This window comes from Leopardus geoffroyi, chromosome E1 (genome assembly GCF_018350155.1).
Source record: "Leopardus geoffroyi isolate Oge1 chromosome E1, O.geoffroyi_Oge1_pat1.0, whole genome shotgun sequence".
Taxonomy (NCBI): Eukaryota; Metazoa; Chordata; class Mammalia; order Carnivora; family Felidae; genus Leopardus; species Leopardus geoffroyi.
Genome location: NC_059330.1, coordinates 28,067,223 through 28,084,642, shown reverse-complemented (window position 1 = coordinate 28,084,642; position 17,420 = coordinate 28,067,223). Strand labels below are relative to the sequence as shown.

At 35.6% G+C, this 17,420-nt stretch overlaps 1 protein-coding gene across 1 annotated transcript in view; it reads left to right on the top strand.

Moving 5' to 3' along the window:
* RAD51C (RAD51 paralog C) overlaps nucleotides 1-14,652 on the top strand; it is a 37,755-nt gene extending 23,103 nt beyond the window's left edge. Inside the window, exons 6-9 of the mRNA XM_045488232.1 lie at nucleotides 1,729-1,795; nucleotides 2,727-2,787; nucleotides 11,299-11,359; nucleotides 13,056-14,652. Coding sequence (XP_045344188.1) covers nucleotides 1,729-1,795; nucleotides 2,727-2,787; nucleotides 11,299-11,359; nucleotides 13,056-13,145 — 279 coding nt within the window. The 3' untranslated portion in view covers nucleotides 13,146-14,652. The remainder of the gene's footprint in view (nucleotides 1-1,728; nucleotides 1,796-2,726; nucleotides 2,788-11,298; nucleotides 11,360-13,055) is intronic.
* Nucleotides 14,653-17,420: the final 2,768 nt, after the last annotated feature.

Here is a 17,420-nt window from a genome sequence, read left to right as displayed (position 1 = left end):
AGTATGGAGGTTCCTGAAAAATTAAAAATAGAAGTAACATGTGATCCAGTAATCACACTACTGGGTATTTACCCAAAGAATAAGAAAACACTAATTCAAAAGGATATATGCACCCCCATGTTTATTGCAGTATTATTTACATAGCCAAGATATGGAAGCAACCCAAGTATCTATCAACAGATGAATTGATAAGGAAGATGTGTGTGTGTGTGTGTGTGTGTGTGTGTGTGTGTATGTATATAATTGTTGAATGACTATATTGTACACCTGAAGCTAATATAATACTATGTTAACTATACTGGAATTAAAAAATAGAGGGGTGCCTGGGTGGCTCAGTCGGTTAAGTGACTTCAGCCTTCAGCTCAGGTCATGATCTCACAGTTCATGAGTTTGAGCCTGGCATCAGGCTCTCCACTATTAGTACAGAGCCCACTTTGTTTTGTTTTGTTTCTCTTAAAATGTTTTAATGTTTATTTACATTTGACAGAGAGAGCATGAGCAGGGGAGGGGCAGAGAGAGGGAGACACAGAATCTGAAGCAGGCTCTAGGCTCTGACCTGTCAGCACAGAGCCCAATGCAGAGCTCAAATTCATAAACCATAAGATCATGACCTGAGCTGAAGTTGAATGCTCAACCGACTGAGCCACCTAGGTGCCCCAGTGCAGAGACCACTTTGAAACCCCATCTTTCCCTCTCTCTCTGCCCCTCCCCAGCTCATATTCTCTCTTTCTCAAAAATAAACATTAACAAAAATTTTTAATTAAATAAATAAATTTAATTTAAAATACCAAAAAGAATAAAATAAAATTGCTCTCCTTCAAACCATGGAATCTTTTCTGTAAGTCACTATTTAATCCAAAAGAATTAGTAATATTTTTAGCCTTGAGGGCCATCTTTGAATAAAGTAACACCTATATCTATTATCAGCAGACGAGTATAGTCATAATTTGGAGTCATTTGACCTGATTACTGGGTTTCATTTTTTCCCACTTCTTCTGTATTTTCTTTATGATTTTAGGTCTTTTCTCATAATTTTTGCTTCAGTTTTTTTTTTTTCCTATAAAACCAGAAATGGTAATAACTGTATTTGTCTCTTTCCTGAAGAGGAAACAGTGAGTATTTATTAAGTATGTCACACTCTTTTGATTAAATATATTCTAGAGAGGCAACAGTGGTTAAAAAAAAAAAGACAATCTTTGTAAGCTTCTGATTTCTCATGTGTTAAACTGGAATAATAATAATACTTCATTCATGTAGTAGTTGTGAAGGCTAAATAAGATAATGAAGGTAAAGCACTTAGCATAGCTTCTGATATTTATTAAGTACTCAATAAATGTTTATTACCACTACTGATATTGCTACTGTTGGTCTGATGGATTCTATTGGCTTATCCAAAACTTAATTTTTAAAAGTGAGGTTTTTCCAATACTCCCATTTAGGAAGTTTTTATACATGGTCTCTTTAGACCTTTATGTATTATGTATTATCTATTTTTATTCTTCCATTTTCACAATTAGAACTTTGTTCTTGTCTGTTAAAAATGTTTATGTTCAATAGAACCCGTTTTCAGATAACTAGTCATTTTAATGGGTAAATTTTTAAGAATTTATCAGAAAAGTTTTCATTACCTAAATATGTTTTTCTTTAAATTGTATTCAGAATAGTAAAGTCACAGGACTATTTGATAATTTTGGGGAGAGACTCACCTAATTTTCTCACCTTTTTTAGGTACTTTTAACTAATCAGATGACAACAAAAATTGATAGAAATCAGGCCTTGCTGGTTCCTGCATTGGGTGGGTAATTAATCAGATAAGAATTTTCAATTTTTTAAAGTTTATTTATTTATTTTGAGAGAGAAAGAGTGTGTGTGAGTAGGGGAGGGCCAGAGAGAGAATCCCAAGCAGGCTCCACTCAGTGCAGAGTCTGACATGGGGCTCAGTCTTAAGAACTGTGAGATCGTGACCTGAGCCAAAATCAAGAGTCAGATACTTAACCAACTAAACCACCCAGGCACCCCGCATTTTTAATTTAACACAGTTTTTTCTACCTCTTTCATTTGATGCTTGTTGAGTACTGTAGGTTCCATGAAAGCAGAGATTGTATCTGTCTTCCTCACTGACAAGTGAGCATGGAGCAGTGTCCTTAGACACTGACTCATCCTTTCAGTTATTTAACAAACATTTATTGAGCATCTACTGTTCGGCAACCATTGTGTCAGGTACTGAGCATATCAGTATTCATAAGTTGACTCTTGCCCTCAGAAAGTCTTAGGCAGTAAGAAGGGTAAATCCATTTAAATACTGATCACACTACAGTGAATAGACTTATGATTTTTCCTAACCTCAGTCATGGTTTTGTTAGGACACAGTGTTTCGAGATTGTTTTGTACTAAATTCTTTAAGAATATTCTGTCCGAGTTTTTGCTTTTCTTCTGGTAGCCGGAAATATGTTAGTAAGTGTGATAAGGAAGATTGACAAATATGTTGACTCAAACTATAAAGTTTTCTGAAAGCAAATAAAGGATAATGATCTGCAGTATTTCCATAGATAGGTAAAAATCTATTAATCTCAAGTTGCCACCCATATACAAGGGATTTTGAAAGTGTAAGTATATTCTTGTGTTAAATTAGGTAAAATAAAACTGTTTTGGTCAGAGGCATTCTGAAAGACTTATAACCTTGTCAGTAAGGTAATATACCGTTGTTCTGTTCTTGTTCCCACTAGGGGAAAGCTGGGGACATGCTGCTACAATACGGCTAATCTTTCATTGGGACCAAAATCAAAGGTCAGTATAGAAACAAGTTAATAATTTTGAATATTGGGTTAATTACACGAACAATTATGTTTTCTTAGATCTACTCCAGTGGATGAAATCTACAGTGCCCCCATGAACTAAAGCTTTTGTTGCCTTGTTCTCTATCACCTAGAGAAATCATAGAAACATATTGTTAAACTACACATTTAGCTAACGTAGGAAATGCTTTGGAATATTTAAATGATGGGGTGCACCTGAAATGAGTAGGTGGCCAAGGAATGCTACCTTCTAAAGCTCTTTGAAACCAAGTACCATTTATTAGTCTTGCAGAAGGAGGTGGGTACTCTCTGTTCCTAGAAGGGATTGAAAGAAGAATAAAATCAGGACAAAAGGAAAACTTTGAGGTTAGCTTTAGGCCAATTTATGTGGAAAATAGGATGGTTTTTCTTAGTTGCTTAATATATTTTGGGTATGAAATTGTGTTTATTTTTGTTTTCTTTTGTATTTTGCTATCCTACTTTTGTTATCCAGTTACTTACCTGCCTTTCACAAGTATTGTTCTTTAAAATAAAACTATGGCAGCGTGAAACCTTTGTATTTGTTTTTAAAGCTGCTGAGCAAGTGAACATACCAGCTTTCATTTTCTTTAAAATAGGCAAATGAAAGCTGTGGAGTCTTTTATTATACACTTCTAGAAATGTCAGATTTATGCAGCTTCTCTGCTTTGAGATTAATTGGTATAACTGAGAGAACTTCGTTTGGAAGTGCTCTAATGAATGGGGGGAGAGTGAGACAGCAGGTGGGCAAAGATGAAAAAAAAGAGTTGCTTAAATATAAATCAGGTCTGGTCAGTGATATTGTCTAGTTCTTTATCTACATTTCTCTGTTCTCCAAACTGAAAAAAATCATGCCTGACCAAATTAGGTTTTACTTAACTCTGAACTCATAGCAGAATTTATTACTTTTATATACATCTTTTGAAACTAATTCACATGGTTTGTGTCCCTTTTAAAAATGGCATTTCCAAAGAGCTCAGGTAACTCTCCTCCCCCCCCCATCCCCCATAATACATAGTGCTTTACAATTAACATCCATCCCCCAGTTCTGTAAATAAGTCATTGTATTCTGGATCACAAAAGGAATTCTTTCCTTGGCAACAAACTCTATTGTAAACATTTGGCAACAGTTCTGCAGATGAGGATCTTATGAACATATTACTTGTATTTTCTCAGATTTAGGTTTTCTGTAAAGTACATCCCACTGTTAAATGTTTTTAGGAATTCCCATTTTAAATGGCCACTTTTATTCTACTATTAAATATTCACTAATAGAATACATCTAAAAAATAAAAATAATACAAGCAAAGCAAGATGTTTCAGTCTTTTTGTTTGGGGTCTTTTTGTTTTTTAAGATGCTCCATCTTTTTTTTTTTTTCTTTAATGTTTATTTATTTTTGAGAGAGAGAGCAGAGGAGGGGCAAAAAGAGAGAGAGACACAGGATCCAAAGCAGGCTCCGGGCTCTGTAGCACAGAGTCCAATGCGGGGCTCAAACTCACTGTGAGATAATGACCTGAGCTGAAGTCGGATGCTTAACTGGCTGAGACACCCAGGTGCCCCAAAGATGTTTCCTCTTTTAATGCACTCATTGGAAGGAGATGTTTGCCTTCTTTGTCAAATTGTAGAAGTTAGCATTGGTTAGGTACCCATGAGATCAGAAGATTATGCTTACTTTTTAGGAGTTAGCCATTTTATGACTTCCAGCTTCTTACTGATCCTTTCCAAGAAATTGGAGAATGGTGTAGAACACTTGACAGTGAATTAGATGGATTTAGGGGAAATCTGTTCCATAAGTTTTTTCTATATCCCAGACTATTATTTTAGTGACTACTTGCTGATACTAGGTATTTAACTGAGCAGTTTTTGTATACAACATTTCCTTCAATAATCCCTTCGATAATTTTTTGAGGGATCTATACTTACATAGAAGTGAGAATACCAAGGCTGCCCAGAAAGATTAATTAGTTAGTAAATAATAGCTACCACTTATTGAATATTTATTAACTATCCTTTACTAAGCATTATGTGTATGTATATATAATACTTCATTTTATTTTCCAAATAACTCTATGAAATAAGTAGTAGTATCCAAAGTTTATAGCTGACTCTATAATAGTCTCTTTTCCTATAATTGCTGTTTCTAGAATGTAATTATAGTATTGTGTTGATTGCCAGCAAATCTGAAAGTATAGCTCTTATCCTCCTTTTTAGATAAAATCCTTTTTCTCCAAACTGTTTTTTTCTCCCCAGCTAGAGATATATAAGTAATTTGCATACTTTATTATGATCAGAATAAGTTGACCTCATTTAGTAGAATTAAAATAGTTTTGTTCTTCATTGTTTAAAACCAGTTATCTTTAAGTCATTAAAGTTGCATGAAGTCTTGTATGTGTTTTAACATTTAGTTTATCTTGAAAGGATGAAAATAGAAATTCACACTGGGGAAAAATAGTTATAAAAATGAACACTTCCAGTTAGAGTAGAAAACTAAAAACCTTGACTAGCCAAATTTATATTGAGAATTAAACTTAAGTGTCCTATCTTATGCTTCAGTCCCCATCTTTTAACCAGAAACCCCTTTTATCCTCTGACTAACAATGAAATAACATTCCAACAGTTATTCAAATAAATACTTTTATCTCTGTCCTGTATATTGTGTGGGATTTCCTCCAAATTTCATATTCATGATAATATGAGGCTGAGATTTTTCAGAATTATATCACTTTTTGCCAGAAAGATCTGGTGGCAGAGTGGAGTAATACATCAACACCCCCACATAGTGTTTCATATGTGTGCTCAGCTTTAGAGCACAAATTGTGCTTCTGTCTTATTTCTTCCTGACCCAGACTGTGTAGTTCAGCCATATGTTAAGCTTCATCTTAGCTGGGGCCATGAGCCAAGTGATTCTTTGGTTTAGTTTGTTGTTTAAAAAGATCTCTTGAGATGTAGATATGAAATATAAAATTTTATTTTTACCTAGAAATTAGAGGAAAATTTTCACCCTGAATATTTAATGCCTACTTGACTTTAGGATTTTTTTTTTTTTTAATTTTTTTTTTTTCCAACGTTTATTTATTTTTGGGACAGAGAGAGACAGAGCATGAACGGGGGAGGGGCAGAGAGAGAGGGAGACACAGAATCGGAAACAGGCTCCAGGCTCTGAGCCATCAGCCCAGAGCCTGACGCGGGGCTCGAACTCCCGGACCGCGAGATCGTGACCTGGCTGAAGTCGGACGCTTAACCGACTGCGCCACCCAGGCACCCCTAGGATTTTTAATAAACATGTAAATGCTTCTGAAAAGCTCATTTACTTTTTAATAATTTTCTCAGAAAATTCAGATGTATTGGGTATCTTTTTGGACATATTTTGATATGACGTGATTTAGATAATTTTTCAGAAGGTTAGCTAATTTTTGTTTTATTGAATCAAAAAGAATGATTTTTTAACAAGACAGGTTAAAATACACCATACCTCTCTTTATATATATATATACACACGTATGTATATATACATATATATACATGTATACGTACATGTATATATACATATATGTACACACATATGTATATATATACGTATAGTTAAAAAAATAAAAATAAAAGTAAAAAGTATACTTATATATACTTTTATACTTATAAAGTAAAAAGTATATATACATACACTTAAAAAAATAAAAATAAAAGTAAAAAATATATATATATATACACATATATGTACACACACATATGTATATATATACATATATACTTTTTTTTTTTTACATATTTACATTTTTTTTTTTTTTTTACTTTTATTTTTATTTTTTTAAGTAATCTCAGTGCCCAAAGTGGGCCTCTAACTCATGACTCAGAGGTCAAGAATCCCATGTTCAGGGGGCTGGGTGTCTCAGTTGGTTAAGTGTCTGACTTAGCTCAGGTCACGATCTCACGGTTTATGGGTTTGAGCCCTGCATTGGGGTCTGTGTTGACAACTCAGAGCCTGGAGCCTGCTTCGGATTCGGTGTCTCCCTCTCTCTCTCTCTGCCCCTCCCCCACTCATGCTGTTTCTCTCGGTCTTCTTTTTTTTTTTTTAAATTTTATTTTTTAAAATTTATATCCAAATTAGTTAGCATATAGTGAAACAATGATTTCAGGGGTAGATTCCTTAGTGCTCCTTAACCCATTTAGCCCATCCCCCCTCCCACAACCCCTCCAGTAACCCTCAGTTTGTTCTCCATATTTATGAGTCTCTTCTGTTTTGTCCCCCTCCCTGTTTTTATATTAGTTTTGTTTCCCTTCCCTTATGTTCATCTGTTTTGTCTCTTAAAGTCCTCATATGAGTGAAGCCATATGATTTTTGTCTTTCTCTGACTGACTAATTTCAATTAGCATAATACCCTCCAGTTCCATCCATGTAGTTGCAAATGGCAAGAATTTCATTCTTTTTGATTGCCGAGTAATACTTCATTGTATATATATACCACATCTTCTTTATCCATTCATCCGTCGATGGACATTTGGGCTCTTTCCATACTTTGGCTATTGTCAATAGTGCTGCTATAAACGTGGGGGTGCATGTGTCCCTTTGAAACAGCACACCTGTATCCCTTGGATAAATGCCTAGTAGTGCAATTGCTGGGTCGTAGGGTAGTTCTATTTTTAGTTTTTTGAGGAACTTCCATACTGTTTTCCAGAGTGGCTGCACCAGCTTGCATTGCCACCAGCAATGCAAAAGAGATCCTCTTTCTCCACATCCTTGCCAACATCTGTTGTTGCCTGAGTTGTTCATGACAGGTGTGAGGTGGTATCTCATTGTGGTTTTGATTTGTATTTTCCCGATGATGAGTGATGTGGAGCATTTTTTCATGTGTCAGTTGGCCATCTGGATGTCTTCCTTGAAGAAGTGTTTATTCCTGTCTTTTGCCCATTTCTTCACTGGATTATTTGTTTTTTGGGTGTTGAGTTTGATAAGTTCTTTCTAGATTTTGGATACTAACCCTTTATCTGTTATGTCATTTGCAAATATCTTCTCCCTTTCTGTCGGTTGCCTTTTAGTTTTGCTGATTGTTTCCTTCACTGTGCAGAAGCTTTTTATTTTGATGAGGTCCCAAGAGTTCATTTTTGCTTTTGTTTCCCTTGCCTCCTGAGACGTGTTGAGTAAGAAGTTGCTGTGGGCAAAATCCTCGAGGATTTTGATGGCTTCTTGTCTTACGTTTAGGTCTTTCATCCATTTTGAGTTTATTTTTGTGTATGGTGTAAGAAAGTGTTCCAGGTTCATTCTTCTGCATGTTGCTGTTCAGTTTTCCCAGCACCACTTGCTGAAGAGACTATCTTTATTCCATTGGATTCTTTCCTGCTTTGTCAAAGATTAGTTGGCCATACGTTTGTGGGTCAATTTCTGGGTTCTCTATTCTGTTCCATTAATCTGAGTGTCTGTTCTTGTGCCATCTTTCGGTCTTTCGAAAATAAATAAATGTTTTAAAAAATTAAAAAAAGAATCCCATGCTGTACCAACTGAGCCAGCCAGGTGCCCCAATTTTTCTGTTATATTTTGTATTAAAGTTAGAATTATCAACTCTAAAGCATTGTAAAAACTTATCATCTCAGTCACTAATGCCATTCTTATATTACATATTACTCAGCAATTATTTCATTTTTGTATACAGTTGCAGTTACAGAGTATATGACATTTTGGATTCTGCCATTTTTGTCCTAAAAGTACAAACCTAAGACATTAAGCTAATGGACTGTGATCTCTGATTGCTTCTCTTTTGAATTGTGCCTGTGTGGAGGGGCAATTTCAAAATTTGAAGAGTAACAGATCATAAACCAAGATGTCCTTTTTGAATTTTCTTTGAAAACAAATTAGATTTTGCTTGCATCTTGGTCAGGGAGTGGCCTTCTGTGGCTTCCTCTGCCGTGGGCTATGTGGCCTACCGTCCCTGTCCCTACCACCTGTGATCACACACCAAGGCCCGTAAGGGATTGGTGCCAAAGTTTCCATCAGCCTACAAGCAACAGCATGGCAGTCATCCTCTCCAGTGGCTCACTCGTGGCCACCCATGACTAATACTGGTGCCTCCAGGGTTCCACTTCCAGTAACAGGTCCTGCATAAGTGCAGAGTATCCTGGGGAAGCCATCCCTTACCACCCTTGTCTCCCCAAGGCTGACTTGGGTCAGTGGTAAGCAAGCTTCTTTTTTCAGGAAGTCTACTCTCCTGTTCATGGCTACAGTGTTGGAATCCCCAGACCTCCAATGGCACGATCACCTGTGACTTGGCTCTGGAAACCATGAGGAAGCAGCCTGGTGGCCAGCCTGGCAAAGCCAACACAGCCCTGAGTGGCCACTACCAGCCACTAGGCTTTAGGAGACCCTAAGCTCATATCACAACCCCTACCCATCTTTCCCCTCCTCATAGACTAGGTAGGCTGCAGCAAGCAGAAGCAGTTGGGTTCTTTTATATCAAAACGGCAAAACACCAAAAAGGAAGTTGAGAGAACCCCACTCTTTACTTTCTAAGCCACACGCAAGGCATCTTGACATACCTTGTAACCTTGTGCCTTGCACCAAGTGGAAAATAAACTCCAAGCAGCCAATAAAAAAAAAAAAGAAAGAAAAATCAACATTATATTGTATGGAAATTAATGAACCTTTTAACTCTGAGAGTTTGTGATTTTTCTCTGTGTTAGAAACTGCTATTTGTGCAGTTTTATCCATTTTTAAAAATTGTGGTAAATCTACCTGGCTCAGTCAGTAGAGCATGCCACTCTTGATTTTGGGGTTGTGAGTTCAAGCCCCATGTTGGACGTAGAGCTTACTTAAAAAAAATTTTTTTAATAAAATTGTGGTAAATTGTACATATCATAAAATTCATCATTTTTTTCATTTAAGTGTACAGTTTAGTGACATGAAGTACACTCACATTATTGTGCAGTCATCACCACCATCCATCTCCACAGCTTTTCCTTCTTCCCCAACTGAAACTCTTCCCATTAAACACTGACTCCCTATTCTTCCCTCCCATCAGCTTGTGGCAACCACTATTCTACATTCTGTCTATGAATTTGACTACTCTAGGCACCTCATATAAGTAAAATGATACAATATTTGTCCTATTATGACTGGCCTTTTTTCACATAGCATAGTTTTCAATGTTCATCATAACACGTGACAAGAATTTCTTTCCTTTTTAAGACTAAATAATACTCCATTATGCATAGAAACCACTTTTTATGTTTCCATTCATCTGTCAGACACTTGGGTTGCTTCTATCTTTTGCCTATTGTGAATAAGTTATATCAGTTTTAAAGTGATTTTAAAATGAACTTTAAAAGTTTTTGCTTAGGGCACCTGGCTGGCTCAGTCTGTAGAGCCGTGCTTCTTGATCTTGGGGTCATGAGTTTGAGTCCCAAGTTGGGCATAGAGAGCTTACTTAATTAAAAATTTTTTTAAATAATAAAATAAAAGCTTTTCTTGTATTTGTTGGCTGTTACAATATTTGAGCAAAGTTAATAAGAACTTAGAATTTTATTTCTAACTACTTTCAGCTTTTAGTTTTATATTACTTTGCATAGTACATGATAAAATTCTACCTAAACAGGGGTGCCTGGGTGGCTCAGTCAGTTAAGTGTCCAGCCTCTGCTCGGGTCATGATCTCATGGTCTGTGGGTTTGAGCCCCGCGTCAGGCTCTGTGCTGAAGCTCAGAGCCTGGAGGCTGTTTCAGGTGCTTCGGATTCTGTGTCTCCCTCTCTCTCTGCCCCTCCCCTGCTCTCTCTCTCTCTCTCTCTCAAAAATAAATAAACACTAAAAAATTTTTTGAATTCTGCCTAAACAGACCTTGTTCTTGTCATGACAGTGATTCTTCTGGACGTAATCATTTTGAAAGAATGTGTCTTCCTTGCTTATTTGTATTAGTATGAGTATGTATTCCTCATTTATATCCCAAGAAATTGTCTTAATACTTCTATCATAACAAAAAATACATGATGACTGCAAAAAGTTGGAAAAATATAAACAAAAAAACTCCTTTTATCCTGTAATAACAGCTTAACTTTTTGACTGTGGTCTTCTACTAATTTTCCTGTCTATGTGTATTTACATACTTACTCATAAAGGTGGGATCATACAGCATAACTTTTACTTAATATATTATTAATGTTTTCCCATCTAATTAAATATTTTCTTCCACATTATTTTCTTGAACATCAATAGTATTTTGTCACATCGAAAATTATTTGAATTAGTCATTGGACTTTTAGATTGCTTAAAATTCCACTTAGGTAAACAAGTCTATTATTATATAAAATAATTATTATGTGCATACATATAGCTATTGATTAAAGGGAGTATTTTTGATATTTCTTTGCTTTCTACTTTCTGTGTCCTTAGAGAACAAAGCAATAGAATTGTAGGAAAAAACTAAATTTAATTTATTGAATCAGTCATCTGAACTAATTAATTAAGATCATGTATTTGTGTATATTTATTCTTTTTCTCTAAGCAGGTTGGCAACATTGTGCAAATCACCAAGCCAGAAGGAATCTACAGTACTGTTTCAAATCACAGTCAGTATCATTTGATTAGAGTGGGATTTTGGTGTTGGTGGGCAGTAATTATCTGAAGAGAGCATTTACAAATTGCTTCTGTTAACTCCTGTAGGCAGCAAGCATATTTGAGGACAGCTTTTGATGCTTAGAACATTATCTCCAAAATAGTAGTATATATACAGAATATTCTAGTCACAATTGGACTGAAATTTATTCTTAAGAACAGAGGAAATACTTATTTGTAGGCTAGTGTGTTCCATGCCATATGTAATGTCAGGATATTAAAAAATTTTTAAGTGAAAGTTGTTAAAGATTTTCCAAGAAAAAATACTAACACTACTCGTTTTAGTCTGTAGATATTATAGATCTATCATAGCCACCAAATATATCCTGCTTTAAAATGTTAATTTTCCTATAATTTAAAATCATAGAACACACTCTTTTTGGCTGAAATATGCATATTTATCAGTAGTGTTGAGCCAAATATATTCTCGGCGTCTCATTTTTAAGGACAAAAACAGAAATAGAGATTCTGAAATTGAATCATCGATTTAGTCTTTGTACTGCCTAGGTGCATTTAAAGTATCCTAACTGGAGGGGCACCTGGGTGGCTCAATTGGTTAAGCATCTAACTTTAGTTCAGGTCATGATCTCGCAGTTCGTGGGTTCAAGCCCTGCATAAGGCTCTGTGCTTACAGCTCAGAGTCTGGAGCCTGCTTCTGATTCTGTCTCCCTCTGTCTCTGCCTCTCCCCTACTCATGTGTGCTCTTTCTCTTTGTCTCTCTCTCTCTCTCTCAAAAATAAATAAAACACTAAAATTTAAAGTAAAGTATCCTGGGGCGCCTGGGTGGCGCAGTCGGTTAAGCGTCTGACTTCAGCCAGGTCACGATCTCGCGGTCCGTGAGTTCGAGCCCCGCGTCGGGCTCTGGGCTGACGGCTCAGAGCCTGGAGCCTGTTTCTGATTCTGTGTCTCCCTCTCTCTCTGCCCCTCCCCCGTTCATGCTCTGTCTCTCTCTGTCCCAAAAATAAATAAACGTTGAAAAAGAAAATTAAAAAAAAAAAAAAAAAGTAAAGTAAAGTATCCTAACTGGAAAATTTTATTTAGTTGTGAAAATAATTTGTAAAGCACCTAAGTAATTAATACCTGTTACTTCCTTTTACCTCTTCCAATAGAGCCACCATAAAGTTTGTTAGGATTGTCTTTTAGGGACACCTGGGTGGCTCAGTTGGTTAAGCGTCCCACCCACTCAGGTTATAATCTCGCGGTTCATGAGTTTGAGCCCTGCATCAGACTCTGTGCTGATAGTTCAGAGCCTGGAGCTTGCTTCAGATTCTGTGTCTCCCTCTCTCTCTGCCCGTCCCCTGCTCACGCTCTGTCTCTCTCTCTCTCTCTAAAAAATAAACATAAATAAATAAAAGGATTGTCTTTTAGAGTATATGTTTATAATGCACTGAAATTTGTATGTATGTGTGTATATATGTATATATATGTATAAATAAATACACGCATACATATAAAAAATACTCTAGATATAAAATACTTTAGTACAGCTCTGGTTTGGACACGTACTCATGAGGTTTAACTTCTTCATTCACAGTGGTTGGTAACTTCTGTCTCAGTAAAGTAGCTCTGTTATCAATTAAAAATATTTGGAAGACCAGTTGTTATTTTAGATGTTCTTAAAGCATACTTGTATATTTTTTCATCTTCCAGCCTCAGGGATTTAGAGATGCTGTTGTTGCTCCTGCATGTTCTTGGCAAACAGAAGGTTCATTGAATTCCCGGAAACGGTCACGAGAATGAGAAGAAGAACAGGAATCCAAAGACTAATCTTAAAGTATACATATGTATTGATGCTGTAAGATGTAATGTATACAAAGTAGTAGACTCATTATAAAATGTAAACACACACTATGGGATGTTTGAATCAAGAGCATAGGAACTGAATGTGAAAAACATTTAATTAGTATGATTCTCCGAATTTTTCAAAAGCAGTTTTACAATTATATTTTGCCCCATTTTCTTTTTTAGTAACATTCAGCAGAAACGATACAGGTATTGTATTTTTGCAGATGTGGAAAGCTGATCTCATGTGGCCGGTATGAATTTACCATTCAGACTGTTTTTTCCTCTTTTGCTAATTGCGTAGAAAACCCTTGGAAGAAAATATTTTTTTCACATTCCTATTCTGTTCTCCTCTTTAAATGTAGTTTTCATAATTCTTAAAAATGACTTGTTTTTATTATTGTAATGAAAAGCCAGCACCATGAGTCAGCATATTATTGTATTCAGTTTTAATGGTAGGATATAAACTTTACATGACCAATGTGATTTTAGTCACCCCAATCCTAAAATCTAACCCATTTGTGTATTTTTTTAATGTTATTTTATAATGTTAAGGGAAGGACTTTGGAGCTGTTACCCTATCTAAAAATTGTCTATAACATACATCTTCCAGAATAGTCAAGTTGATAAATTTACAGTTATTTATCTCTATATTTTTGAAACACGGTGTGATCCATTCTAGAATTCTAGATGTATTGACATTTTCCTTTGAATAATCTTAACACTGTTTGAATGAATTAAAAATTTGGATTCTTGAATGGTTTTAAAATCATCTAAAAGTGTTTTGGCACCTGATTCTTTTTAGTACTTCTCAATTCATTCACAAAATTTACTCTGGTTCCCAATGGAAGAAAATTATTTAAATAATTGAATATTATGTACTGTGACAACCATGGTCTCCACATTTTAGAGGCAATTGGTATTTCCTCCTCTCCCAGAGTGAACACTAAATTTATAAAGTTTTAAAAAACACAGTTATTCTGTAATTGATTATTCATAGAATAACTAGGGTTTGCCAGGACTTTTTTGAGAATGAAATTAGACACTGCTAACAATCACATCAGGACACTGGACATAAACCAGGACCATCCCGGGCAAATCAGGCATATGGTCGTCCTAATTATAGAAGACTAATTTCAAATGACTATTTGAGTGTAGGATGACTGATTATAATTATTTTTGAGGTCTTTAAGGCATATATTTTTATTAATGCAGTCATTATAAAAAAATTACCCATCATTTTATATTCTTTATGCTCCAATCACAAAATCAAGACAGGGGGTTATTAGTGATAAATATCAGTGTTACTAGGGGGCAGAACTATAGGAATCTCATTTTATAAAGCATCATAACACTGTAAAGAACTATAGAACCCAGGATATAGACAAAGCCACGTGTATTTCTTTTTGATTGTAACTTTTTTGTGTGTGTGCAACTCTTTATAAATAAACTTTATGTAAATATCCTTTCAAAATTGTTTTTGCTAAAAAGATCACTGTTCTTCTAGTTATAATATACTTAAATCTTAGTCTGCTTGGGCCACAATAACAAAATGCCATAAACTTAAGCAACAGAATTCTCTCACAGTTTTAGAGGCTGGTAGTCTAAGATCAGTGTGCCCGGATATCTGGTTCTGGTGAAGCTTCTCTTCCTTGCTTGTAGACAACCATCTACTTACTGAGTGCTCACAGGACCTTTCCTTGGTGAATGTGCATGGAGAGAGAGATCTTTTTCTCTTCATCTTCTTTTTTTTTATTTTTAATTGATATCTATATCTTTTTTTTAACTTGTTTTATTTTTTATTTTTTAAAATTTACACCCAAATTAGTTAGCATATAGTGAAACAATGATTTCAGGAGTAGATTCCTTAGTGCCCCTTACCCATTTAGCCCATCCCCCCTCCCACAACCCCTCCAGTAACCCTCAGTTTGTTCTCCATATTTATGAGTCTCTTCTGTTTTGTCCCCTTCCCTGTTTTTATATTAGTTTTGTTTCCCTTCCCTTATGTTCATCTGTTTTGTCTCTTAAAGTCCTCATGAGTGAAGTCATGATTTTTGTCTTTCTCTGACTAATTTCACTTAGCATAATACCCTCCAGTTCCATCCATGTAGTTGCAAATGGCAAGATTTCATTCTTTTTGATTGCCGAGTAATACCTCATTGTATATATATATACCACATCATCTTTATCCATTCATCCATCGATGGGACATTTGGGCTCTTTCCATACTTTGGCTATTGTCAATAGTACTGCTATAAACATGGGGGTGCGTGTGTCCCTTTGAAACAGCACATCTGTATCCCTTGGATAAATGCCTAGTAGTATAATTGCTGGGTCATAGGGTAGTTCTATTTTTAGTTTTTTGAGGAACCTCCATACTGTTTTCCAGAGTGACTGCACCAGCTTGCATTCCCAACTCTCTTCATCTTCTTATAAGCCCACCAGTCCTATCAGATTAGGACTTCACCTGTATGACCTCATTTAACATTAGTTGCCTTCCCAAAGCTCCAAATATAGTCACACAGAGGTTTGGGCTTTGACACATTAATTTTGGGATGACGACTCGGTCTGTAGAAATCTAGGAAATTTAAAATATGTTCACGTAAAATTTTTTTAAAAATTTTTACCTGCTTTTTAAAGAGCCTAATATGGGGGCAGCTGGGTGGCTCAGTTGGTTGAGCATCCAACTTTAGCTCAGGTCATAATCTCACAGTCTGTGAGTTCGTGCCCTGTGTTGGGCTCTGTGCTGACAGCTCAGAGCCTGGAGCCTGCTTTGGATTCCATCTGTCTGTCTGTCTCTCTCTCTCTCTCTCTGCCCCTCCCCCGCTCATTCTTTGTCTCTCTCTGTCAAAAATAAATAAATATTAAAAAAAAAATTTAAAGAGCCCAATATATACTCATGTGTTCCACATAATTTTTCTATGATAGTTTTTAATGGTTGTGCATAATTTTAAAATTCTTTTTGGAGTTTTACTACTGTAGTTTTAGAGTTATAAACAATGCTTCTAATAAGCATACAAGTTCCTTTTTTAAAGAAATTGAAATTATGGGGGTGACTGAGTGGTTCAGTCGGTTAAGTGTCTGACTCTTGGTTTCAGCTCAGGTCATGATCTCTCGGTTCGTGCGTTTGAGCCCCGCGTGGGACACTGACAGTGTCACGCCTGTTTGGGATTCTCTCTCTGCCCTCTCCCCCTGCTCGCTTGCTCTCTCTCTCTCTCTGACTCAAAAATAAATGAATAAACATTTTTAAAAAAGAAATTGAAATTAGGATTTGAATTAATTTTTCATTGCTGCTGTAAAAAATTACCACAGATTAAGTCCTTAAAAGAACACAGATTTATTATTTTACAGTTCTGGAATCTGTAATCAGTTTCACAGGGCTAAAACCAAGGTGTCAGCAAGCCTGCGTTCCTTCTGGAGGGTCTAAGGAAAATCGATTTTCTTGCCTTTTCTAGCTTCTAGAGGCTGCCTGCATTCTTTGGCTCATAGCCCATCTTCAAAGACAGCAACGTAGCATCTTCCAATCTCTCTGTTTCCAGTCTGTCTCAATTGCCTTTTTCCAACTCTGTGTCCTGCCTTCCTTTTATAAGGACACTTGTGATTACATTTAGAGCCCAGTCAGATAATCCAGGATAATTTCCCTATCTTAAGACCCTTAATCACATCTGCAAAGTCCCTTGTGGCATGTAAATTAGCATTCACAAATTTTAGAATTAGGTTGTAAATGTTTTGGGGGAGCCATTATTCAGCCTCTCACTTCATTTGGTAACATTCAAGAAATAATGGTCCTTGGGTGATAAACACACTGAAGTTTGAAAAGCACGGAGACAGACATTGCCATTTTTTAACTGTTTTCATAGTCATTCCCATGGGAATGAAGGATATATAATATATGTACATATATAATATATATAAATTATGTATTTATATATATTTACATATATTTATATATTTATTATATATTTATATATAAATTATATATTTATAATATATATAATATAATATAAATATATATTAATATATATTAAATATATTATATATTAATATATATTTATAATATATAATATATAAATATATAATTTATATATAAATATATATAAATATATATAAATATATAAAAGGATATAAAAAGATAGTTCCTGTTAGGATGTCCTTGGAACCACAGTAGAGGGGACGGCCATCTTGCCAGCGCAACCCAACGAAAAGCCCCTAGCGGGGCACCAGAAAGAATTG